Consider the following 26,185-nt stretch of genomic DNA (forward strand, 5'->3'; position numbering starts at 1 on the left):
TACTCGTCTGCACGCAGAAACGGGGCCAGCCACGGCATAGGGATCAGTGTTTTCAACCAGTGTTAGCGTACTCAATCATTCCCTCAGCCGAGGCTCTGGGGAATGTGAGAAGTAGTACACTCAGCAAAATTAACTTGAATAATGTCCCTGTTAAAGTGATCGTTTCAAGAGATCCTTCTCCCTGGCCCCTCCACTTGGAACTGATCCTAGATCTGCTGGACGTGTGCACACACAGGCACCACGAACTTGTGCAAGCACTCCACGAACAAAAAAATCTACTCGCTGTCCACCGATGCTCACACACTCTCCAGAAACACGGATACACACAGTCCTCAGACACAGACAGTACACAATCACAACCACATGTATGTGCAAGACCTCTGCCGAGAGAACCGGGATAATCCTGCTCAGCACACATGCACACACACACACACAAACACACACACACCCGTGGTCCATACTGTCCCAGTCTCCCATTCCCTCCCCCTCTCCCCTTTGGTCCCTCTCTTTTCATCCCTACGCCTCCAGCCAGCTGGTCTGGGGTCACGTGCCCTCCTCAGCCCCCCCCCCCCACCCCCAACCCTCGAGACACTCTTCCCCCAGCTACACACCGCAAAGCTACGTGTGGTCATGTGCACCCTGTGCCTATAACCACAGCCACCATTCAAACCCAAGCATGCCGTTCACAGCGCGCCGTTCAGTGGGAGCCGTTCAGCCTTCGCCCCATCATAATTAGCGTTGATTAGCTGATTAGTGCTGAATTAGCGCTTTTTACCGCATTTCAACGGCCTCTTGTCACATTCGACCGAGTACTGATTTCATGTTGGATGTGGGTTTAGCGGTGGGGCAGCAGACCTCGTCTCTCAGCGTCTGTGGAGCCTTTGCCATTTGTATATGTAGCTTCCTGTTTGGGGCGCTCAAGGTTGGACCTGTAGCTGAGTGATCCGGCGGAGCAAGAACTGCACACAGTATTAATGTTTAAAGACTGAATGAAAGTATACTTTGGATTTAAGGCTGTAGGTACTTCGGGGGTCAAGGCCAAAGATGAAATACTGCTACCTACCACTGATGTCCATCATTTGATGCAGTGCCTTATTCTAAAAGCGCACTGTTGCACGTGAGGCTTTTCTTAATGTTAGGGAATGTATTGCCTTCTGTTCCCACTGGCCAATTGGATGCAAGATCGAGACATGGAAAAGTTTCTTCGCTTTTAAGCCAGGCTTTCAGTGAAAATGCAATTTTCATTTTGAGCCACAAACTCTGTCCTGGCTGCTCTGAATTATATGGCAGATGCACAGGCTGGAGAATTTTCACATCATTTTCTAATCAGATGGTGAAAGAGGTGACCGTCTTAGGTTCATTTGTCATTTGAATAATGATATTTGCGCGTAGCAGCCAAAAAAACATAATTTGTTATTTAAATACTTCAGTATTCACACATATTGTAAAGATGATTTGTAAAGATTATTTATTGTGACTGCAAGTGCTATTAGTCCCTAACTGTGCCATTTCTGATTCTCCTAACCTCTCATTAGTTCTGTCAGGACCAACCCAGTTGTGTAATGGTCCCACTGGTAACATAGTCAACTTCTGCATATATATCGATCTGGAAAATTAAACGTAAAATACAGTGGGCAGTCTGATTATTCTGTAAGGTGGGGCAGTTATTGGCAGGTAGTAGCATTTTCTTTTTGAAGCCTGCACCCCCTGAATGTTTTCAGTCTGGGCCTGCAGTTTCATGACTGGGTGAAAGTTTCGGGTGTTCTAAATGGCTGGGCAACATTGAATGGTTTATTTCAAGCCTCTCTAGAGTGTTTTAATGTTCTTTCTAAGATAAATAATGCAGTATTGGGATTCCCTGCCTTCCCCCCTTCTCCCTCCCTCCTCCACCCCCCCTCCACCCCAACTTCATCTGTCTCTCCATCTCTAATGGCTGATTACACTCCTCCACTTTTAACACCCCCTCCCTGGTTTTTCCTCATTGATTTCATTGGTTCGACTTCCTCCTTTTCCCTTTTTACGAATTCTGTGATATTCTCTGCATATTTAAACTGGGTTTATTGTGTTTTGTGTTTTTACTCTCGTTATTTCGACTGATTATTATTGTTGTCGCCGTTGTTTGACGTTGTCCTTGTTGTTATTATTAAAAAACAGAGCTTCTACCAAATGAAAATTGAAATAATACTAAAATTGAAAGTATGTTTGGTGCACAGTGTGTCTCAGAATCTGTGCCAGGCATCTTGTAATTGAAACAGAATAAACGAAGAGGTTGTTCTAACTTCGGAGATGTATAAAGTACAATTAAATATCTCGTTCTTGCTTGCATTCAAGATATGGGGCTTGCAGTTAACATGTACACAGTAACTCCCGTAGATAACCATCGATGCATCGAGAGAGTTAAATATCATTAACTTTTATTGTTCTACAGCAGTCAACTGAATTCTCTCTTCACTTGAAACTTGGGAGAGGTGATTGGTTCAGATGAATGAATTCTGTATATCAATATGTAGACGTGTTAATGTTGGAAAACTGTAAATACTACAGTTCAGTGACTCTAATGAAGAACGGTGGCATAAGCCAGTGTCTCTCATGATATAGCCTGCTTGTCTAAGCTAGGCCTCAAATGAGTGGTTTTTTTCTGTTTCTCTCAGTGTGAAACTGAGATCATTAAGTAAATCAGAATTATTTAAAACTGTTTGTTCCCCCTACCCCTGGTGTGCAATGCGCACCATCGTTTCAAGTTAAGAGTCTGAATGCATTTGACCAAGCACTCTGCGTAAAGAAGTGTTTTCCAGCCCCCCTCTGAGCTAAAATGTTTGGTAATTTGCGCAGTCTGTCTCTCCGGCTATCTCTCGCTTTCTCATCTGGTTTTCCAGGTTTTGTCTTTCTTTTTTTTATTTCTCGATGTCCGTCACTGTGCGAGCCGACCAATCAGTGACCCCGTTGTGGTTGAGTATGTGCGGGCGCCGAGCGGAAACATGTTTATAATGCATCTCTTTCTTTTTTTTGTTTTTGTTTTGTTTGTAATAAAATGAAATTAAACTGAAAAAACTGTGTTCTCTGTGTTTGTGTGTGTGTGTGTGTGTGTGTGTAATGGCGGACAGAGCTCAGAAAGAGTGTTATATTTCATTGGTGTACTCTTGACAAAACCGCCTCTTCACTTAGAGATCAGTCAAGGCGGCCACCACAAAAGGCGTTGTTGAGGTTACGGAGGGACCGCCCCAACGCTGGAAGATTGAATGACATGGAGTCATACGGAAGACATGGGACATCCCCTCTCTGTCACACAGCACTACAGAGATGGACAAGGGTAATGGGACTGACGATGGACCAACACTCCGCCAAGCCTATACACTTATACTCACATAAGGAGCTGTGAAGGCTCCAGCACAACATCCATTACTATCTGTTTGTCTAAATCAGCATTTATAGAGATTTATATACAGACAGATTTACGTGTACATTTAGTCATTTTGCAGACGCTCCTATCCAGAGATAGATAACTAATAGATAAATTAGTTACATCATCACAGTCCTCAATACTGGCAGCGACAGCACGGTGAGTCACAGCAGATGACACTCATTGAGTGAGTCAGAGCTCTCAGCTAAAGCCTCACTCATTCCCCAGTATTGCTGTGACGCTGCAGAAACGTTACATCAAAGAGTGCTGCATAATCTCTCTGCACTTCAGATGAAAAAAAAAAACCCTGCAAGGATCCCTGGACAAAGGAAAGCCTGGATGATGAGCTGCTGACAGGAGCAAAACGATCTGAATCCTCTGAATTGGGCTGAAGTTCAAAAACAAGGATTGTGTCAGAAACGGCACAAACATCCGTTTTTCATCACCCCCCTACACACAAACACAAACACACACACACACACACACACACACACACACACACACACACACACACACACACACACACACACACACACACACAGTGTTCTCACTCCTTAAGTCTCAGTCATTGTTTTCAGACCCACTCTTTCACAAGACCAGTCTAAAAAAGGCAATCCGCTTTGACAGAGCAAAGGGAGGGGGTTTTCAATGAATTGCAAGACATTTGTTGTTTTTTTTTCCCCTGAAAAGGTTTTCTCTCGGTTCATTTTCAGGAAGCGAAAGCTTGAGAAGTGGGTAAAAGGAGGAGTTTCAGTGGGGAGACGGGCAGGCAGCTGTGGGGAATCGGTAGACAAAAAGGAGAAGCTGAAGACGATTAAGAAATCAAACACGGAGGCAAATTCATATGACCGAATTTTCCATGAGATTGCTTTTCAGAAATACACACAGTGGGAGTGAGTGATGTCTGATTATTTAGCAGAAGACCAAACCACTCCTGTTCCCTAAGCTCTGTGCAGATACCATCCTGTCCTTCCTGCATTTCTGATTCTATAGTGCCAGGTGCACATAGTAATAAAACCCATATACCATTCTTTCAGGTACACTTTTAATTGTCTTCAGTTTTGTATTATAAAAAATAAAGCTATGCAAATTAATGTCAGAAAAAAGGGAGAAGGAGAGTTAATAAAACTTTGACGTATACAAATAACTTCATGAAACATCCTTACAAATGGTGTATTTCAAAGTGCACCACATAGTTGCAGTATTCAAAATTAAAACCTTGAATTATTGTAGAGTGTCTTTACATGCGATATAATACTAATACATGGTATTCACATCGCTAAACACATCTGTATTATGTAGTATTGCCAACTTAGGAGGAAGAGAGCAGATAAGATCATAAAAGGTGGAATTTCACAATCGATGCAATTTAAGTATAACCTTGTTTAGGGCACACAGATCATACAGTTATACAGCTCATGTTCTCACAACACCACGGTGCAATTTTATAAAACTCCATTCCAAATTGCAACTCCAACTGCCATTTTATAAAAAGATGCAGATCCATCTTGGGTGGAACCTCTTTCCAGTGTATGCCTCTAAAATATATTGCTAGAGGGCAGGCATTTCAGTTATATTTCCGCTCATCACCTGCAAAAAGGGGAACGGTGTGTGTTTCTTGTTGATTAATACAGGACTATGAAAATGGTGTTACAGCACCACAGCAACAAAGTGAGACCAACAGAAGAGGCAGGTGTGCACCCTCCATGGAAATCCAAGCCAACCGGAAAGGGGCGACAGCAGAGAGGTGACCTGTGTACATGCCACCAGTGCTGTGAAGTCATTTGCAGTGGGTGACAGAGGGGTTGGCACAAGCCACACAGTTTGTATTGCAAGTTAACACTCTCCCCCCTTGTTCAACGGACTGCATTTGTCCCAGTGCTTTTAACAACCACACAAAATTACCTCCTGAGCCCAGACACACTCACAAAGCCCTCGGTTCACTCTCCTCCAATCACCAGCCATGGTCCCGGACAGACCCACCATGCAACAGCTTTAGAATTCCAAGTCACTGTCTTTGGTGCAGCCAAAGCACAAAAATGTCTTGAAGACATGACATGGGACCAAGAACATCCTGCCAGGATCCCACTTTGAACGACCTTGACCTGAGGTGGGAATGATGAGTGTATAGGGTGGGGTTTTGAAGCTGCTGGTTCAGGGCCAGTTGCTCTGTAACTCAGAATGTCAAATGTCACTGCAGTTTCTTTAGCACTGTACAGGTATACATATCCAAGGTCCAGGGTTTGGGGTGCAGTTTGCACACAGGTGACGTGAAACACACCTGACACAGGTTTAGTGCAGTGGATTAAGATGCTTTCAGTTCAAGGGGCTGCCTGCAGGGGTTTGGATGGGCAGAGTGGAACGGGCCCTCAGTTTACCTTGAAGAGGCCGAAGTAGTGCTTGCCAGCGTGATGCAGGGTGTATGAATTGCCTGTGGTGGCCATGATCTCCGCCCCCTTTTCCAGGTGCAGCAGGCCCGACACCTGGCAGGGCTTGAGGAAGTGGAACAGGTGCGAGCCAGACGCAGGCGTGGTTCCATATCCCTCCATGCACTGTAGCTTCTGGGCCTGGTTGACCGACACCACCAGCTTCACGTAGGTGCTCTTGTTCTCATTGAAGTGCACCTGGGATATGGAAGATATTTAAATATGGAAAAACCAATTCTCTCCCAATACTGAATAGACCACACCCTCTCCCATCCAGACCTAAGGGGTCCTTTCAGTTTGCAAAATCAGTCCTTCCTTTGGTTCTTATGGAACAATGGAACATTTGTAAGACATCGCTGACTACCATCCACAACCATGCCTTTCTACTCTGGATAGTTACCGGGTTTATGTTTTCTACCACAAAATTTAGAAGTTCTGAATGCAAAACAGGTTGTAGTGTCTGTGATGTTCAGCAGGAATGAGACAGACCCTACAATTTCTGTGATGTTTAGCTGGATCGTGATAAGGGCTATAATGTCTTGTGATGTTTGGTAGGAGTGTGATTAGCGAGTATCTGTTTGTTTGAAGTGTGGTTAGGGCTACAGTGTCCACGAGGTTTGCACTATATTGGTAGAAGCAGCAGAATTTGGTACATTGTGGATCACCTGGCAGTACAGGAAGTAGACTCCACTCTTCTCCACCTTGAAGGTGCCTTTGTTGTAGTTGTACTGCACTGCCTTGCTCACATTGAGCTGCTCCTCTGTCCAGCCTTTGATGATGCCATCTGCTTCCACTGCACACACACACACACACACACATATGCAAAGATGCAGAAATTAAGACATGCACAAAAATATAGTCAACAGAAAGCTCTGGAAGTAACAGTAATAATAATAAATATACTGACCTTTTTGAATGGTCTTGACTGGTGGGGTTATCAGGAATCAGGCAAACAAAAAGCAAAGAAGAAATCAAAACAAAATGTGAACATGTGGAAAAAATAAAGAACAAATAAAAAGACAGATAATTATAACAGGACCATGGAGATCTCATCCTGCTCCACTTACTCTCAAAATGAGATGCTACTTTTTTCCCATTTCTCATCCTTCCTCTCCCCGTTTCACCTTGTTAAAAGGGAGGACAGAGAAAAAAGATGTTCAGTTCAAAAACAACACATAAAGATAAGGATTTTGGTCATGTGGATGCGCGACTGAGTAAATACAGAGTGTGACATGTACATGCAAGATAAGGTAAGCTGTGCTGAAACAGTTCAATCACAGTCCAGTGAAAACGACTGTCAACATCAAAGCGAAATCTGAGCCAAACTCAAAGTGGAAAGACTGCAGTCTTCAGTGGGCAGTGCCTGCGATACGATCTGCTGCAAGGAAATCCAAAACGACATTTCCCGCATCCAGGTGGGAACTGGTTGTCAGGCGGTCCATTAGCATGACTACGATTCTGTACAGGCTGATGAGCTGCCGTGACCACTTACATACCAGAACAGTGTGATCAAACGAGACTTTGAAACACCCGAGTTAAACATAACAATATGATACAGATGGTCTTGGAACATTAGCTATGTAACCGCAGCTCTGTATGACTGTACCCACAGCTGACTTGTTTTTACTGAGTTACTTCTGTGTGCAGGGCTCTTGAATTTTTAAACACTGCATGTAACTGGTTCGTCCTGACAGAGACCGTATTAGTATTATGACTGAGGGACGCAAATATATGCTCCTGTTACCATCACTATTGGAAATTCCACTTTATTAAGTTCAGGTAACATTCTGAATCACAAAAACTCTGGAATACCGCTTTAAATAATGTGGACAGAACGAATTTAAAAGAAATAAAAATGCAACAATAATAAAAACTGTCTCCCTAGGTTTTCATTTCTCTTGCCATGGAGCTGGTACCTCTGTTTCCTTAAGTCTGCTAGGAATAAAAGCTAACATTAACAAAAATTTATTTCTAGTCTGAGTCCCTCTAGCAGAGACCTATAATTTGTGAATCAGTAATACTACTGCCTACTGTTTCCTGTGTCTAAAAACTGTATTCCTTCTGGAACAACCAGTGTACAGCAAGCTCCAAGACTCTCCCTATTTCTTAAAATGTCTCCAGTGAAAAACAAGTAAATGGTTTAGTTAATGTTCACATTAACTAACCGTTTTGGCTAGGACAATTCACTCCAGATGTCACCACACACCGGTCTCTGGACCTACGAGTCCCTGGTTTGCAGTTTTCACTGCTGTTGCTTCTTTCCCATCGCTACTGTTAAATGCAACTGCATAAACGAATTGTAAAATGGTTGACCGTATCGTGACCAAATATGGGACAATCTGTGCTCTTGGAGAAAGTAACATGGTAATTAGTTGATTTAACAATCTATTTGTGGTGTACTACAGAGGAGCTGGATGGACTGCACGCCATGCCCGAGTACCATCTCTCTTCACCCTCTGGCTCTTCAGCAAGTCCCTCTTCGTCAGCAGGAGCTGGAGAATGGCCTCGCGCTGGGTATTTAACTACACAGAGAGAGAGAGAGAGACAGAGAGAGGCGCAATGCTGTGTCAATAAACGGCTGCAACCACGAAACAAACACAGTGCCCTGCAGGCACTATACGCTGACAATTCTGATTTTTCTTTCAAGGCCAGGCGCATTCCCCAAAACCGGTCGCAACTCTGAGTGCATTTTTCTAGTGCTCCGCATTCCTCAGGTCTCTGGACTCCCATGTAGACAGAGAGAGAGAGGAAAGATGTGTCAGATTTTGTCCAGGCAGCAAACTTTCTGGAAGCCTTACTGGGACCTGAGCCAACGAGGTCCAGCTTTCTGAAAAGGGGGAAACAGAGTCTAATACACTGCCAGTTTTATCCCATCAGCCTTTCCGGTGGGCTGCGTTACATCTCCTACCAAACAGAGGCATTTCTACAGAATTGTTACTTGCAGCATAAGGCTGTTACAACTGCACATTAAACCGAGATGGAGAAAATAAAAAAGACCTACTGCAGGATGCAAGAGAATAAGATCCACTGGAGAAAGCAGCTTAAGCGTGGCGCAATGGGGTGCGCAGGTAACCAGTCCCACATTAAAAAAACTCGCCGAATAATAACCAACCATGACCATGACAAAGACCATGACAATGCCTGCGAAGTGTGCAATGATGTCACACAAACAGCTATTTTAACTAAAAAATGTCGAAATCAACAGTCACAATCCTTCCTCTTAATTTTAACGACACTGGTTTCTTGCCAACACACTCATCTTCTTGTTCATGGTAGCTGCCAAAACCACAACAGCACTAAAACGATTAACTACCTGCCCTTCATTAACAAAATACTTCGCTGTGGAGAACTATAATTTACCATCAGGTTTCCAATGCGTTGATGCTGCTATTTGCTATTTGCTAAATTCGTTAAACCAACAACACACTAAAGTTTTATCTGGAGCTACTTTCATCTTTACAACTTAATTTAGATAAAATGTTTTAAAGCTGCCGCAACATAATTGCGCATGCAAGGTAAATAATTTTGATAGGTTAGTTGGCTGGAGGAATTGCGTAGCATAAATAAATTGGCACTCAGTCCGAGCAGTTGAGATTTTCCAGTAAACCGAGCTAAAATGGGTGCACGTTTGGCAGTTAGGCGGTCACGCTTGGCAGAGACGCAAGAGCGTTGAGGCCAAACAGTCCATAATTCATTATAGTTTGTGTGCATGTCGGTGTTAAAGAGTACCGGCGATGTAATACTTCGCAAAGCCTGGGCTTTATTAGGATAATTGTTTAGCTAGTGTGAACCATTGACAGACTCGCGCTAAACTGGACTGTCTCGTATTGTTGTGTAGTTGCCTCACTCAGAGGCAACTACACAACAATACGAAATTGTCTATCCGTTAGCTTCCTACCTTGCAGAATGGAAACTATGATAACTTTCTCAATGCCCTTATTTAGTAATACAGTAACACGTATTTATTTAAACAATTTTACCTGTTCCAGATTATCTTGCAGAGCTCTAAATGACCGAGACATGTCCCGCGTCTGTCCCCATGTCCACGCCGTAAAAAGGGCGCTGCACAGAGCAAGCGACAGAGCAACAACAGCCACGGCTGCCAACGCGAACCGAAGTTTGCGTAGTTGTCTCCTCTGCAGAAGTCGTTGCATGTTCTGCTCCGTCTTCCCTTAACGTTGCACAAGTTCAGAATAATTTTCAGTATCTTGTTTCTTCATTGCACTGCAAAATTCAGGCTTTTTAAATCCCTCACACCTGTTTTGTTTTAAGACCCCCAACTCTCCTATATTTTACAGCAGCTCGCTACAATACAGTAGATCGTGACAATACCATTGTCACCGGTGCACAGTTCTTAAAACGATTGTCGTTGCAACTAGGTCAAGTCCTGTTCAGGGAATTAGCAACTATACTTCAAATATCGGAAAAAAAAAACCAGGAACAAGTGGTACTTCCGACGCTATGCCCAGAAAAAGTTCCCCTAGAACTTAACTACTTACGGCTGGTCTTCACTAGGTTACACGAATAATGTGCACGTTGCAAGTAGGTTAAGTACATTGTTAATTTCGTCAGCTTCACTTCTTCATCTGTTGTTTTGACAGCTAGCGAAAGCACCCATGCCGAAGCGGTTCAGAATTTGCGCAGCTGGTTACGTTCTTCTGTTCTCGGGACAGAGCGTAAGTGTGGACAGGCACTATACGCTCCTCGCTCATACACGATACGGTGTAACGAAGCTCACTCCGCCTTCTGGACTGTGGAAACCTGCACATTTTTTTTTCTGTATCTGTCCTGCCTCCTCTCACTGTATTCCTCAAAAGTGCTGATTACTCAGTCGGTAGAGAGCGCATGGTGATATGCAATATTTTTCTAATATTGCAAGTGTGGATTGATTAATGTAAAAAAAAATCGATTTGCTTCATACCCTAATTAAGGTCTGCCATGTCAAAATTCCCTTCACTCCAATCTGAACTATGCTAAGGTTTCTTGGAGGTAAAAATGGCTCAACCACTAAAGTTTTTAAAACGGACACGTGTAATATTTATAGAATTCATAGCCGAATTTAGCCGAATTTAGACTTTCGGTGTTTTTATTAAGCCTGGAATAAGTGTGTCTCTTAATGTTGGTGAATATTAATGTCTCGTACAAACGAATAAAGCCAAGGCACTGTAATGCAAAATGCAAAAAAAGTTTCCCTCAGTATTTGCATAGTAATGATTTCACTGGCTACAAGTAGGTCTCTTCCCCATATAACCACATGGTGACGCTGCTGTATTACAGATTACAGAGTCACAGTTACAGTAAATGGCTGACTGATTGTAATCTAAACATGAAAATTGGCAACTGCAATATGTAACTTTGTGCATCATTTAAGAAGCATAGCGTTCACACCGGTGACACAAAATAATGATATAAATGGTATACGGCAATTTTTTTTGTAAATTTGACTAAAATCTTTGGTGCATTTTAATTCATTGATCATTTTGCACCACAGTAAGTAAATGCTTTATTTTCCCATATTGGCAATTTGTCTATCCTTCCAATCGATATCCTTTATGACTGAATAAACACAAGTACTTTAAGTATCTGGGAATATACATTTAACGTTGTCGTTTTGAGAAATAAACCTTGCTGTGAATATTACCGCCTCCTACTAGCGTAGTCCTCCGGGGTAACTGAAGATAACCTACCGACTGCTGTCCACTTCACACCATGATAAATGTCCTCAGTGGACATTTCTCTCAACTCTCTGGAGCACGATGGCGGTAGCACTCATGCCAACAACATTTGAAACCCGGCGGTTTATAAATAACCTAATTTGGCTGCCGAATGATGTGATCATTGACACTTATTTTAAGTGGTATCATCAAGAGAAATCTAATGAAAACGAATACGATCTAACAGAAGGTAGCCAACAACTGTAAAATATTCCTGCGTAACCTCAGATACCCAGCGTTTCAATCAAGATGTTATTACTTGCGTTTTGATGTATTTTTGTTGTTATTGTAGGCTATCTGTGTTTTTCTACTGAGATAGCAGCTCAGTTGTGGGGGGTACTGAATTTTAATTTGTGGTATCTTATAAATTAAACTTAATTACATATTGTATATATTATATATTATACATATATTACATATTGACTAGAATTGCGTCTGTCTCTGATAGAAATAATTGTGGGTCTGCTGTGGGTTCCTCTCCAAATGTTTCAGTATGACTGTAGCAGATATGACTACACTTCTCATGAGAGCGAGGTTCCTGCTGTCAGTGCAACAGACATCCCTGCAGACAAAAAAAAACAAAAAACTTTCACGTGTTTTCCATTAGTATCCGTCACATGTGATCACCTAAACACGGTCGTGAAAACACTTTCGAAGCTGAACACGAGGACTTGGCAGAACTGCAGGTAGTCTGCCCCGATGACGTCAGCTGGCAAGACCTCTCCATCTGGAAGCGAGTATCCCATGCTGCCGATCTGTCTGCTTAGGAAGGCTGGAGTTACGGTAACATATAACAGAATGAACCAACTCGGGTGAGATTGCCTTAAGCTTTAATCAACTGTGTTTCTTACATGGGGATATACCGTCACAGCACTTTCACAAGTGATAAAACGCCATCTTTTAATTATTGCACAAAGAAGAATGTCTAACACAGGTCTCGTATGACACTCGGAATGGCGTTCTTGTAAAACACACGCAAGTGCATACACACACCGCAGTTTGAGGGAACTTATGTATTGTAGCTAACACACAACTGCGACATAACACCATCCTAAACAACATGTACTGTACTGTATAACAACATTGTATTTTAACAGGTTACTTGCTCCAGGTCCGAAGGTATCACAAAAGATAGCCTTATCATGAGCTGTATATTTGTGACACAACAGACAACAAAGATTTCCTATAGAGCCTACGAAAAATGTGTGCAAGATGTTCTATGAGACAAAACTACACAGAAGCACTGGGAACAGTCTGGGTCAATGTATCTACCAGGACAAGTACACTTACTTTCCCCTACTTAACATTTCATAAGTTACATACCAGATCTCCCAAAAATCTACTTTTCACATGACCTTATTAATTCAGAGCATTTTCCACTGGGTCCAACCACTATTACTTACAAACTGAAAGAGTATTTGTGCCGATATATACAGAGACATATATGACAGGTGATTTTGCACTTCCAAAGTTCATATTTCCATACTTTTAACTCCAGTTATTCTGGGAGTGATATTTACAAAATTTAGTTTAGCTCTTTGAATTCAACCACTTACTTAAATGATCATCAAGTAAACTAACTTATCTTGCCTTTTCTAGGAATTTATCTGTTCTGATACATTTAAAGGACATCAACATTATATTTGATCCAAAAGAAGTTTGTGATGACAGCTACCAGTTCTATCATTTTTCATGTGCTTGCTCTATTGCATTACTCACCCTATGTACGTAATTTTTTGAAATACAAACCTGTCCTTACCTTGAGGAAGGTTACTGTTTGTCAATAAACTAATGTGTCATTAGGAAAAGCACCTCTGCAAACCAGCCCCCCTCTTTTTGCAGGTTTACAAAACTGAAAGTGTGCATCATGAGACAGAAGCCTGAAAACTTTGACCTTGGAACATACAAGCTGGGTAAAAAAGCAACAAAATTGGTATCCTGCCAATTTTTTAAAGAAAATCATGCATAACAAATCTCAGTGTATTGTGCTTCCATACTTTTACATCAAATTCTTAACATTGGAAAGGCTGCTAAAACTGTTAAAGTCTTTGGTTCCAGTTTCAGGTTTTCAAGCTTAAGGTCAACGTTATGATTTCGAAAGTTGTAGTGATGGTGGGGGGGGAGAGGCTGCCATCCAAAATACACAAAGTAAGAGTCAAAACTGAAAATTACCCTGTCAGTGTAACCCTGTGTGCTTTTCATGGAGTTCTTCCATCCCAGCAGCTGATGTGTGGGTATGGAGCAGGGCTCCCTCATTTTTTGGGATTCCCCTCCGCTAGGCTCTCCAGTGCTGCCCCTTCACAGCGCATACAATGATATCCCAGGTCAGACGTGACGTCCCAGCAACCCAGGCTCTGGTAAAAGTCCACTGACGGCTTATTCCAGTCCAGGACAGCGAAGTTCAGCTGGTTGCAGCCGGCTGCTAACCCCAGCTAGAACAGTATGTGACAAACAACACAGAAATGGATGTGTCGTGTCTGTAGAAGTGGTTTTCAAAATGTACTCTTTCTCTCACCATTCAGCCCCCTTGAGAGGAATCTAATTTTCTAGAGAGACCCTTCCTGGAGGTCTGGTATGTCTACAAACCTAACAAAGCTCTTATTTAATCTCCATAATGCTAACAATCTCCACTCGGATAATGCTAAATGTTCTCACAACGTCCATCTCCAAGAGACTTGTTGTCATCACATCGGGAGTAGCCTGCAGTCATTTGTCAAAATATTAAAAATCTATATATCCCCCTGATCTTAAATCTTAACCAGTCTGGTTTGTGTGAATGATGTGCAATTACAGCAGAGCACTATCCAGATTTAAGCTGTGTCCTCTCTAAGATGTTTAAAACACCCTCAGACTCTGCCAGACAGGTCCACACCTGTGGGTCACTCACCTGGGCAACTTTGCTCATGAGCGCCTTCCCAATCCCTTTCCCTGGAAGTGGAGAAGCAACAGAGCCGTAAGTTTCCCAATTGAAGTGCTTCTGCATTCCTTCTTACACCAGCTCTGACATACAGCTAAATACAGAAACAAACACAAACACACACACACACACACAAACACTGTCCACTGACCTCTGAACTCCGGCATCACATACAGGTCCTCCATATAGACTGACCTCCCTTTCCATGAGCTGTAGGTATAGAAGTAAAGAGCATACCCCACCTTGGCATGACCTGCACACAAACAGATGAGGAGTCACAGCTTCATCCTGTATGCCTCTCTCTCTCTAACACACACACACACACACACACACATCGAGACTCATGAATTCTGGGAGAGTTCCTTAAGGAGTGGCTGATCTGGCATTACAGCTGTAAAGCAGTAACTCTCTCTGAACTAAGACTAGCTAAGCTGGTTTTATGTTGTCATGTATTTAGTGCTAACATCTCAACTCCAAAATATTCGGCTGTGACAGACTGGGGATACTAACAGGTACTGGGGGGGTGCTAACATAAGGTGCCGTCTCAGCTGTAACAGAATGACACTCAAAACTGAATTACGTGCTACCATGACACCACGGCCAGATCTGTGCAGTGATACCAGCTTCATTGACACAAAACAGCGGAAAGCTTAATTACATTGTGATGCAAGACCATGTCTTGCGAGGTTAACAGAGAAGCTGCCATTGTTTTCAGTGGAGTTTGTCTTACCTTCTTTGGTCCTGTACTGCTCTGGTACCTCTGCGATGATGCACTGAAAGAATGGGTTTTTGGAGAACCCATCCTGTTCAAGGTCTAGACCAGTATGCAAACAGAATGCCGAGAGACAGTTGGTGAGTTCAGTTAATTGGCAAAACTTACTGCAACATTTAGCAGAGCAGTTAATGAAAGACTAAGGCTGGGGCCAATTCAAATGCAATCCGTAGTCATTAGCTCTAAACACAATAGGCCATTAGCACTGCTGTATAACACAGTAGTATTTGGTCCACTGTACACATTCATTGCACAGATGGGGGACTGAATAGGTTCAGTTCCTCATGTGTTTCACTGGCTCCTCCATCTCACTCACCTGAAATCAATCACCCAGTCACTTAAAGTCTTAACAGCTACTAAGAGAACATCAACACTCTCCACTCCTGGCTAACGGACCCATGCATCATTCACACTTCACATTATATGATATTGACAATTACCCTATAATCTGTATGCATGATATAGGTTTATATGATTTCAAGTGCTTTGTAAATGAATTGGTAAAGGAAATAAAAACTGCTTCAGACACAGGCTGTGATTAATTTCATTATCATAATCTATGAAAAATGTATTTAATGAAGGGTCTATTGTTCTTATAGTTATAGATACACAATATCATGAGGTCAACTGTCACTTAAGTGGGGGACAAAGAAATCCAAGTTAGTGCTGACATGCATCCCCTCCGTCAGAGGACTGAATCTGGGCCTTAATAAAAAGCATGCTCGGTACCTCTCTGTGTAATTTTCACTTGGTCTGGTACTTTTTCATGCGTTGCCAACTCCTGGGAACACAAAATTTAGCTAATTAAAATACTGATATGCTAACTATTCGTGACTGTGACATAATTGTGACGTTACAACGAACGGGTCACATTTCGCATTTTATTGACTAGCTGACTGGCTAACATTACTGAAAACGGATAGCTAGCTTGAAAACACCTAGCGAGACTCATATTCTTATTGTAGCTAACTGGCTAGTTGATTTCAATTTGTACTTATTTGCATCCTTTCTACAAACACATAAAACGGGACTTCTTTAGCTATACTGCAGCATTATAAGAAAGTGGACAGCTAGTTTGCTAACCACGTTAGACTGGGTATACTTACAGCAAGCTAGCAATCTAAAAGGCAAAACATGCACAATTTACATCAAAACGGGGAACTAGTTAGCTAATAACTATTATTGCCCACGTATAATGACAACACAGCAACATGGACTCAATCAAATTATGAGAGCTGGATAAAAGGACACCAACTTGATCACAACCCTTGATGCGCAGCCTTTTCTAGCTAAGGTCAGCTTGTAACATACTTAGTCATATGTCACTAAGTATAAAAATCTAGTTAGCTAGCTGTCTCAAGTGTAAAAATGGCTAATGATATTTCCTAGCAAGGTAACTAGCAAACGTTAGCTACATATTACTTGAATAACACAGCTTACGAAGCTCAACAACAAAGACGTGTCACTTTTACTAAATATCCAGTGGCTGATGCTATTTTCGATGCTACAGTGAAGCTGCACCTGACGTTACCATTAAATGCACGGTTACTGCACGCGTGCCAGAGCTGTGTGCATTTATCTCTGGACTCGCACGTGCCAGGCTGTGCCACAGACGCACGTTCACGTGTCGGCTCACCATTATCATTCGAGAAATGTCTTTGCAGTCTTCAAGCGTGGCAGCGCGGATCGTGAAATCCATTTCAAAGATCCCGAAGTGAAAGACAGTACAATTACAAAACACTAATCACACTGTTGTCTGCGTTCGGTTAGCAAGTAGGTTGACAAGGACCTATTCCGTCTTTACAATACAGGGCACGACCAAAAAACTAAGCAGCGCCCTCCATGGGCGCTATGGTGAATGTAACGGTGACCCCAACACATTACCACTCTAGCTACGGCTAAATAGTACTGTCAAGTACGGACTTAGTATCATCTCAACCCTTATTTAAATTCCTACAGTTTTTTTCTGACAGAAATCTGACGCTGATCCGCGCTCTGATCCTGGGCTCGTTTACTCCAACTCCCAGTTACCATGTGCATTAGCCTGCAGTGTAGGCTACATAACAAAGACAATGCCTGCAATGTTGCAATCTGCAACCTTTACTATTATGTAACTCTGATAAATATGTTTCTTAGACCAAGCACTCCTGACAGATTATATTCAACAATTTTAGTCCCTCTAATGTGCAAATATACATGGTGAAAATGGCTGATTGGTGGTTATATTCTGTGCTTATACTACGAAGGACAATTAGAGTGTGAATGTGTTATATCTGTGGCTGTCTACTGCCCAATGACATGGCTAGAATTCTGTCACTTTACAGTCTGTTTTCTGGTAAAGTTCCCTGCATACATCCATTCGGGTGGTAATAAACTGGTACAGTTTGCTTTCTGAGGGGAAATTTAGCTATGCCAGGCAGGCAAAGGCTGTGAGATACACATGAAGTTGACTGCTTTTATGTCAGACAATCTGCTGGATTACTGAAGGGCACCCCCACATTTTTGTACCAAGACCATTCTTTCTTTAGCTATGTTTGCTCTGTGGTGTTCAGTGTCTCTTATTTACCAATGGCCTGAGTATGTCTAGGGATCCTTCCAAAAATCATTGCTTTTGTGCTTAGGCACAAATTTCCCTTAAACTAAAGAAAATATGTTATTATTATACTTTCATCTCTCCACGTAGTTAAAAGGAATTCTGTTTCTCTATGACTTTGTGTGTCCTCTGCAAACTCCACCAGTTTTGTCCATTCACTTTTTTCTCCATGAAAACAAATAAACAAAATGGATCCATTTTTCTCACAGCTCAGTGAGTGTCAGCTGTGTTCAGAGGGGATACTTGTGGGATGCTAAAATTTATGACAGTTATACTTCTTCGTGTGATTTTTCAAGTCTGATTTGAGGGGAAGTGCCACTGATTTGAAGAAAGGAATAGTTACACAGCCGCCTTTACATGTAGTCATTCAGCAAGTACTTGTATCCAGCGTGACTTACATAATGCATATAGTAAGGCAGATTAATTGCAATGTTGATCATATACAACTGAAACAGTGTCATTCTGTGACACAATGCAATCAACCTGCTGTTGTGTGGCAATGTCATAGTACAGTGGATGACATAAAATGAGCCAGACATAGAGGTGCTACAGTATCAGTCCCAGGGTGCACCAGTAATCAAGAACCTATGGAGTTAAAGATGACAGTGCTAGACCAGATTAGAGTTTGAATTCAGGAAGCCAAGACACAGTCTGAAGAGGTTAACTTTCAGTCTGCACCATCAGTGAGTGTGCTGTTCTGACTGACAGGGGTATTTTATTCACCACTAGAGGGGGGAAAGAATCAAGAAGAGTAATGGCAAAGACGTTCGTCCTTGCAGAAATTTAATTGTTTGGGGCCCAGAGGTTGTGGAGCAGGAGTGTAAGATTTGATGATAACCTGCAAATGGAGGAGGTGCCCCTTTTTTACCCACCTGGCCCACTTTGAATTTAATTAGAACAATGACCAGTGGTCAGTGAAGGGAGATGATCAGCAGTATACTCATCTCTCTTATGCAACACTGTTTTGAAATTGTCATTTTTATATGGCAGTCTGTGCATCTCACTGTGGTGACCTCTGCAATCCTACAGAAGCAGTCTTCCAATACACCTGAACATAGTAAGTAACTTGTTTTCACACTTCAAGTCACACTATACCATATTGTGCGCTCATTGGAAGGTATGGCCTACTCTGATGACATATTAAAAGCAACTCCCAGATGCTTGATGAATTTCAGGGTGGCTGAGAGTGGTGAAGCGAGCAACCCCTGCCAACATACCCACCCTATACACTCAGTGATCAACAGCTTGCTGTCCAGTGTCATATCAGGGTCTTGGTGGACTGAAAGGCAGACAAAATTATATTATCAGATGGTTTCATCTTGAGTGATAGACATGTGCATCATGGGTCTATCCCCTAGTGCAGTGTGGCATAGTAAACTATATCATGTCTACACTATAGAGTAATCTTTCACAAAAAGTGACTCTTGTTCTGTTGATTATCAGTCAGTCATCCATTATTTTATTTTCAGCCCATATCTTACTCTGGGTTATTTTAAGTCAAGGTGATACCATACAAGTGCATTTTGGAGTGATGACAAAACTAGCTCTGCCCTGGGCTGTAAAATATGAAATCAAGCAACTCAGTTCTTGACAGTGAGTTTTAGGCAGTTTCAGGCGTCTCCAGTGTGAATAGTACACTGACCTAGCGCTATGGGGGTGCATAGGGGTCCATTGCACCCCCAGATGGACTTCAGTGCACCCCCATTTGTCTTCTTATATCCCATTGTCTACATAGTATTTATGACTTTTTGTGCACCCTGAGGATTGCAATTGCACCTATCTGTATTTTCTCCTGACGCCAAGCCTGATAGCACATTAGATCAGCTTTGCTTTCTTCTACAAAATGCAGTGGGTCCTGGTTTAAAAATACATTTATCAGTTTCAACCTATGAGGATCAGTAAACAGCATGGACAATAAATTATTCAGTGTATGTAATGTAAAGTATTAAATGTTTCATAGTAAACGTTATATCACTCCCATGTCATAAATAGATCAATGTTGGGACCATCGGTTTTTTTTTTTTTAATTATTATGAAGAAATATACAGAAAATCTTCATAATGCAAAAAAAAGATATTTTATTGAACATATAAAGTGAACTTTTAAAACTTCTATGAATAGTTTAAAAACTGAATGAGTCTGCGTGTTCATGTTATGATAGAGATTATTTCACATTCTTTTACTAGCTCTGCCGGAGCAATATGGCGATTCATACCCCTGAATCACATATATGTCAACGTCTCTTTTAGGCGTTCTTTAAACGGGCTGCAATGACGCACGCAGAATGAACCGCTTCTTGTTCTCGTGCCAAATATAACTCGTAAATAAATGAACTGATTGGGAACTGACTCATGGATCTTAAAGTCGGCAAGACGGACATTCTCAGGGTAGAGGCAAAAGCAGACCATTTACAGGAATACATGTAATCTTTTACCGGAGGAGAAAAGGTGTTCTCTGCGTTTGTTTAAAGCCTGCTACATGAAAGAAAGGACCCTATAAACGGTTTTCCCCACCAAAACAGAAGTATCTCCATTTGTGCATCTCATATATGACCAATGTCATTAAAAGATTACCAATAATGAATTATCGTCGCAATCATTCAAAAATTATGTCTTAGTGTAGATACGCGTGTGAAAGTAAAGACGGTGATTTCGGTCTAAATATAGAAAGGGCTGGTGCTTTTGACTAAAAATACCTCTAGTGAGTCGGTCCAGAGAGCAGGGCATTTAGACGGGCGGTGGGTGGGGAGGAAATGGGGGGGGGCTGCTGTCGTTGAGTCTATCATAATAACGAGCTGTGCCCACAAAAATGGCGACTGCAAGCTGCTAAAAATAGTCTCTTTTGAGCAGGGAGGGGATTCTGTGCTGACTAACGGACCCCTTTGTTCGTCGAATTCGTTGTAACCGCAAGCAGCTCCGTCCCTCCTCTTGCATCTGCGTCTCGCTGACGCTGACGTGCGGGTGCAATATTCACAGCTTTAACTATGACTGCATTACATATAAACGTACAAGTATAAAACCAAGTGACAGAAGTCCGCCAGGAAAATGGGTGTAAAACAAAATAAGTTTGTGCGTATTTTTACGTCACTTTCGAGTACAGTTAAGGCTTTTCGAAGTAAAAACGTTGTATAAATACCAACGACAAAACTTTAGGGTTGTACTGTGTGTCATTCATTCTAAAACGTGAAGAACTTTGGGAATAACTTATTCTTTTCGGTGCAACAGTTTCAGTGGTGTGTCTTATGTAATTGAGGATATAGTTATTTTCCCCACTAATTCACACCGAGGATAGCTGGCATGCAGTTACCAATATTGCGTGAAGTTAACTTTCGATGTTTCCAAAAAGCATTGATTAGATCTTCATAAATTTGTCGGTTAGCTAACGTAAGTTTGCGCATCTTAACGGCCAACCTTGCTGGCTACTAAAATTCCCGTCTTTGTACGTATCATAGAAATGATGCTCAGAAATATGTATCTTCATTATATCCACGTCAATTCTCCTAAAATATATTATAGTCTCTATAATACAATACACATTGTTTGGTCAGCGTCAAAATCTTATCTGAATGGCATACGATCCCACAACTCCATGGCTGCTACGTAATTTCAACTCTTTCGTACCAATTAGGGTAAGCAATTATTAGCATAAAAACCAGCTACTGAAACATTTGCAGAAACAGTACGGCGCCATACTGTCCACAGTGTTTCTGAATATTATACTAAACTCCATTGAAATATCTGAGTCAATGTAATCTGTCACCTGTGTATTCTTTCTTATTTGTTCTTTCGTTCTTTACTAGCAATTTACTGTTCGTTTCTAAACTGGCGAGTTTAGAAACGAACAGCTTCTGCTTATTGTTACAATTCTCCGCCTCAATAGATACAATAAACAATAATCATAAGACTAAAGCCCAAATGAGGAAATCGTGTTTGTTCAATGGCCAATGCTTCAACCAGCATTCAATCTCAGGGAAGTAAGCAGGAGCAGTGAATAAAGGGAAATTCTTGAGACCGTCACCGGACCAGCTGATGTCCTGGTCAGCTAGGAGTAGGCGTGTGAAGTGTCCTCTCTGGCACAGTGAAGGGCACGGGGCCATGACATCATCCTTCAACAGACAGATCTCTAGCACTAATGTGGTGATCAGAGCAGGAAGCCGCCTCCTTTTCCTGTTTGGGTTATGACGTCAGTCGTTTCTCAAAAAGTCGTCTTTGTATGTTTTTATTGCTACTAAAGTATCTGATTTTGTACATTTTTATGAGACCATGATGCTTGAATTCACAGCGATTACGCAGGTAGTCGTAAGTTCACCTTTAGTAGGTCTTAAATACATGGCATACATACAGTGAACCATTACACCTACTTACATTTATCGGTATTTCCTAATAGGAAAAATCACCGTTTAATTTGGATGATTTCTTTTTTTCCTCAGACGCCCCCATCTGATGCAGCTGGATAGCAAATTCAAGTTCCACTTTGGTAGCACCTCATTATAGTGCTATGCATTGTGCGTGCGCGCGTGTGACGTTGGCAAACATCGAATTTATATTTTAAACCCGATTGAGGGGTGCTCGCACTGTTTCTCTTCATCTAATACCCAAAAGAAAACATAACAATTTCTCTTAAACTGCCTCAAGCACAAATAACTACGATCAGCTGAGTAGACTAATAGAGTACCAAACTGCACACTAACGTTAACCAGTTCCATGTACAAGCAAATCACAGTAATAGGACAAACTGGAATTCGGTTCCGACGAAAGCGCAAAGCTACAAAGTCACTACGATTAAACGGAGATCAGCAGACGGCTTCTTGAGAATGGCCTGCTTTGTGGATTTCATTTGCTTTTAGAAAGGTTAAATCAAGCAACACGAGAAAGCTTCGTTAGAATAGTTATTTATATTGTCATTTAGGCCTAGTTGAGAGGGGATCTGGGTTATGTCAAGTTACTTAATGATCGACGGTGATGATAAAGGTGGAGATGAGTATTACAACTATTAAACGACGTTGCCTGACAGTGATGCAATTAAGTAAGCAAGTATCAATGGCTCATTGCAAAAGATACTTTGCAAAACCTACTCAACAAACACAGCCCTCATAACTCTATGGCTGGCCTGAAATGGCTAGACGCTGTATCAAAGTGTTTATTTGTATTTGCCCGAATTCTTCCCACAGGAGTTGGACTTCAGGGAGTCCATTAATAAAAGCCGTTTTGACTTGCCCAGGGTAGTTACATAATTCCCTCCCTCAATATCCCCCACTCCTCCTTGGCCTCAGTCGGGCTCTCGATCTAACTGTTGGTTACTGTTTGAACTTCAGACATCACTGTCGGATAAATATAGGTGAAAGGAACCAATGTTAGTATTAACAAACAGGTGAAAAAATAGAAGACTAACAACCTGTGGCTCAGGTAAGTTAAGTCAAGTCATGATTTCCATCTTGTGAATGTGGTATTTCCAATATTAATTGGTATTGTAATGTTATTATGTTTACACGAAACGAAATTTATATGTTTAATTAAACTTTTGCCTATGAGACTTTTGCCTACGTGATAATCTGTCGATATGGACGGGATGTAGTATGTGAATGTAAAGGGCAAGGCAATGTAAAATACTTCAGTAAGTAAAATAAACTCACACACGAGTTAAATCAAATCGAAACCCCCCAAATGTGGGATATCGCGAACGTTAAAGTGCTGCGACTTTACATGACTGACGCATACATTACAGTCGACGTTTTGCAGAAGTTTTTGTTTACTTAATGTTGAAAGAATTTGCAGACGCTATTTATAAGAACCACACCACCGCCTCATCTGCTCCCGAGACTCCAGAGGAAATTAGTTAATCGTGACGCTGACGCAACGCGCCGCAAGAATACTTTTTAACCATTTTTTATCCCTCAGTTAACTCTGGTCGAAACTCGAGTACGGCGGCTTTCTTTTCACCATATTTGGAAATCAGTGGCCCTACGTCATAGTGCCATCTCAGGATGAGATAGTGGGCTTTGGACAATGTTTATAGTATCCGCCTTGGTCCTCACAGACAGTGACTGTCATGTGACTCAGACTGCACAGTGCACTGTCTTCATTGCGGATGGATTAGTGGACAACCATCTGACATTAATAAATCACATCTAATTTATCAGAGATATTACTATTAAATTTGAGAAATATAACAGTTACTGCTATGAATCCAGCTGTGGTCAATTTAAATTTTTAAGGTATTTTTATTTCCATCTCAGATTGTAAGATGTATTTTCAACAATGTAAAACTAATACAAACTAACATTACATCATTTAGCAGACACTCTTACCCACAGTGACTTCCAAATAAGTGCATCAGAATACTAAGAGTAGTTATCAAAAGATACTGAGTTGAGTGCTAAACTAATGTAGAGTGCTTTTTAATAGAAAATAGGGATAGATAGGACAGATAGAAAGCAAGGTAGACTAGAAATGAAGAGATGAGTTTTCAGCTTTCTCTTAAAGGCACCCAGGGAGTCTGTTCTACGAATCTCAGCAGGAAAATAATAATAATAACAATAATAAGATATGGCTGAGTTTTAGTGGTGTAAACCTGAGGTTTAAAAGGCCTGCTAAGGTTGTTACATGTGCCCCAAGAAGTTCAGCATTTTAAGTGACCTGCCTGTGATATCCCAACATGCTTATGTTTGCATACAGACAACCTTAATGTACCAGGGAAATTTACACTGAAAATAAGCTAATCATTGAGAAGAACACTATACTCGTGTGTGAAGTTGCTGTGAATCTGTTGTTGCTCCTACATGGATCTTGAATGAACCTGAAGTCCAATTCAGGAAAGACAAATGTATGTCCACAAAGACCTGTGTTATTTGAAACCTAATGACATGACTCGAACAGGTTTGTAATAGCAGCCCGAAGAGTGCCTTCCATTGCCCAGCAAACATGGCCCCAAATCGAGTACGTCAGTGCTTTATCTGACATACTAGGTGATAATATGTCAAGTGTTAGGATGTGGGCAACTGGTAAATGATCAGTATTTGCAGATGCCTCCAAAACAACTGGCAGCGCATATACACCTGGTCAAATTGCATCATATAGCCAGAATCTTTTTGCAGGTTCTGTCCTTTTCAGTGAGGACATAGCATGCTACGAACACAATGAACGCGCATAAAAATAGCTTGTTTGTGTTGGATTTATATGTTTTGCTTGCACATGGCCTTCATTAGTGCACTTCCAGTGTAGGTTTTTTCAGCATGTACTACATTAGGTTAAATGTACAGTCAAGTGTTCAAAAAAGAAACTCCCTCCCATTGTCTTCGGGCATAAACATTCCATAGGCTAACTGTGGGATAGGCACGTAGGATAATCGCTTTGATAGCATAACCATATTCCAGGGAGGTTGTTATTTCTGGACACTTACGGTAAAAAAACTCTGGTGTTCAAAGGAAGTTCATTGGCTGATAGCCAGAGTGAGTCTATATCTGTGAGGCTACAGTATGTAGGTGTGACTTCGAGAAGCCAGAAGATGGAAATAACCCTCCGCCAGGTTATAATGGGGGGGGGGCTGTGCAGCTGAGGATGACCAAAGCTGGGGGTTAGAATTGCGAGTTGCATCGGATCGGGAAAAACAAGTATTCTGTCACATTGTGAAATGGATGTGAAATGTAGGTTTCTCTCCTGTCGAGGAGTGGCAGTGTCATCCACATTGCAATTAGCATTACAGCTGTCACTGCAACCAGTGCAGTCCTCACCTCCATTGTTAGTTAAATGCTTGAAGTCAACAGAAACTAGATCAGTCCTTTAGGAGTAGTTTGCCCCCCCCCCCCCCCCACACACACACACACAGCACAAAAACACAAGACATCTAATGACAAAATGATTCTGCAGTCTGCTTGTGAGGATTTTGGTATTAACCTGGGACAAACACATCTACCTGTAGACATGAATGCACTGCTCATTATACGTGATTTTTAAGAAAGAAGTAAACTTAACACCACACACAAAGGTTCACTAATGATGGATACAAACACCTATAACTCTGATGTTGCATCAATGTCAGGAATTAGACAGGAAAATATTTTCCAGTTTTCAGGATAGTATTTTCCAGTTTTCACCCTGATGTGTGTTTTAAGGCTTTTGTCAGATCCTTCTGTGAATTAAGGGATGGTGAAGCTCTACAAAGTGATCAGTGGTCAGTGTTCAATACAATGACTTTGGCATGCGTCATTCAGCTTTAGGGAGCCCATGCAGCAATATATATCGAAACCATATACAGTATATTTAAACAGGTTGTTCGTAGTTTAGACACATTCACTTCATGTCCTAGGTCACTGTATTCGTAGTTGTTGGATGGAGTTTCTCAGATTGGAGCACGTTCTCTTACAG

The 26,185-nt window shown here is 41.6% G+C and overlaps 2 protein-coding genes across 2 annotated transcripts; both read right to left on the reverse strand.

Annotated features, from left to right (window-relative positions):
• Window positions 1–4,795: 4,795 nt before the first annotated feature.
• tnfsf12 (TNF superfamily member 12) lies at window positions 4,796–10,044 on the reverse strand. Its single transcript, XM_036548807.1, has 6 exons — window positions 9,807–10,044; window positions 8,267–8,348; window positions 6,894–6,950; window positions 6,734–6,751; window positions 6,492–6,619; window positions 4,796–6,024 (listed from the first exon to the last, which is right to left on the reverse strand). Exons 1-6 carry the CDS (start codon window positions 9,978–9,980, stop codon window positions 5,770–5,772), a joined length of 714 nt encoding a protein of 237 aa, XP_036404700.1. The 5' UTR covers window positions 9,981–10,044; the 3' UTR covers window positions 4,796–5,769.
• Window positions 10,045–12,355: 2,311 nt separating this feature from the next.
• On the reverse strand, window positions 12,356–17,037 carry si:dkey-19b23.15 (diamine acetyltransferase 2). The gene is made up of 6 exons (XM_036548773.1): window positions 16,866–17,037; window positions 15,959–16,010; window positions 15,188–15,271; window positions 14,609–14,710; window positions 14,428–14,468; window positions 12,356–13,972 (listed from the first exon to the last, which is right to left on the reverse strand). The coding sequence occupies exons 1-6, from the start codon at window positions 16,926–16,928 to the stop codon at window positions 13,793–13,795; spliced, it is 522 nt and encodes a 173-aa protein (XP_036404666.1). The 5' UTR covers window positions 16,929–17,037; the 3' UTR covers window positions 12,356–13,792.
• Between the last annotated feature and the right edge of the window lie 9,148 nt (window positions 17,038–26,185).

The sequence above is a fragment of the Megalops cyprinoides genome, chromosome 16 (genome assembly GCF_013368585.1).
Source record: "Megalops cyprinoides isolate fMegCyp1 chromosome 16, fMegCyp1.pri, whole genome shotgun sequence".
In the NCBI taxonomy this organism is placed as follows: domain Eukaryota; kingdom Metazoa; phylum Chordata; class Actinopteri; order Elopiformes; family Megalopidae; genus Megalops; species Megalops cyprinoides.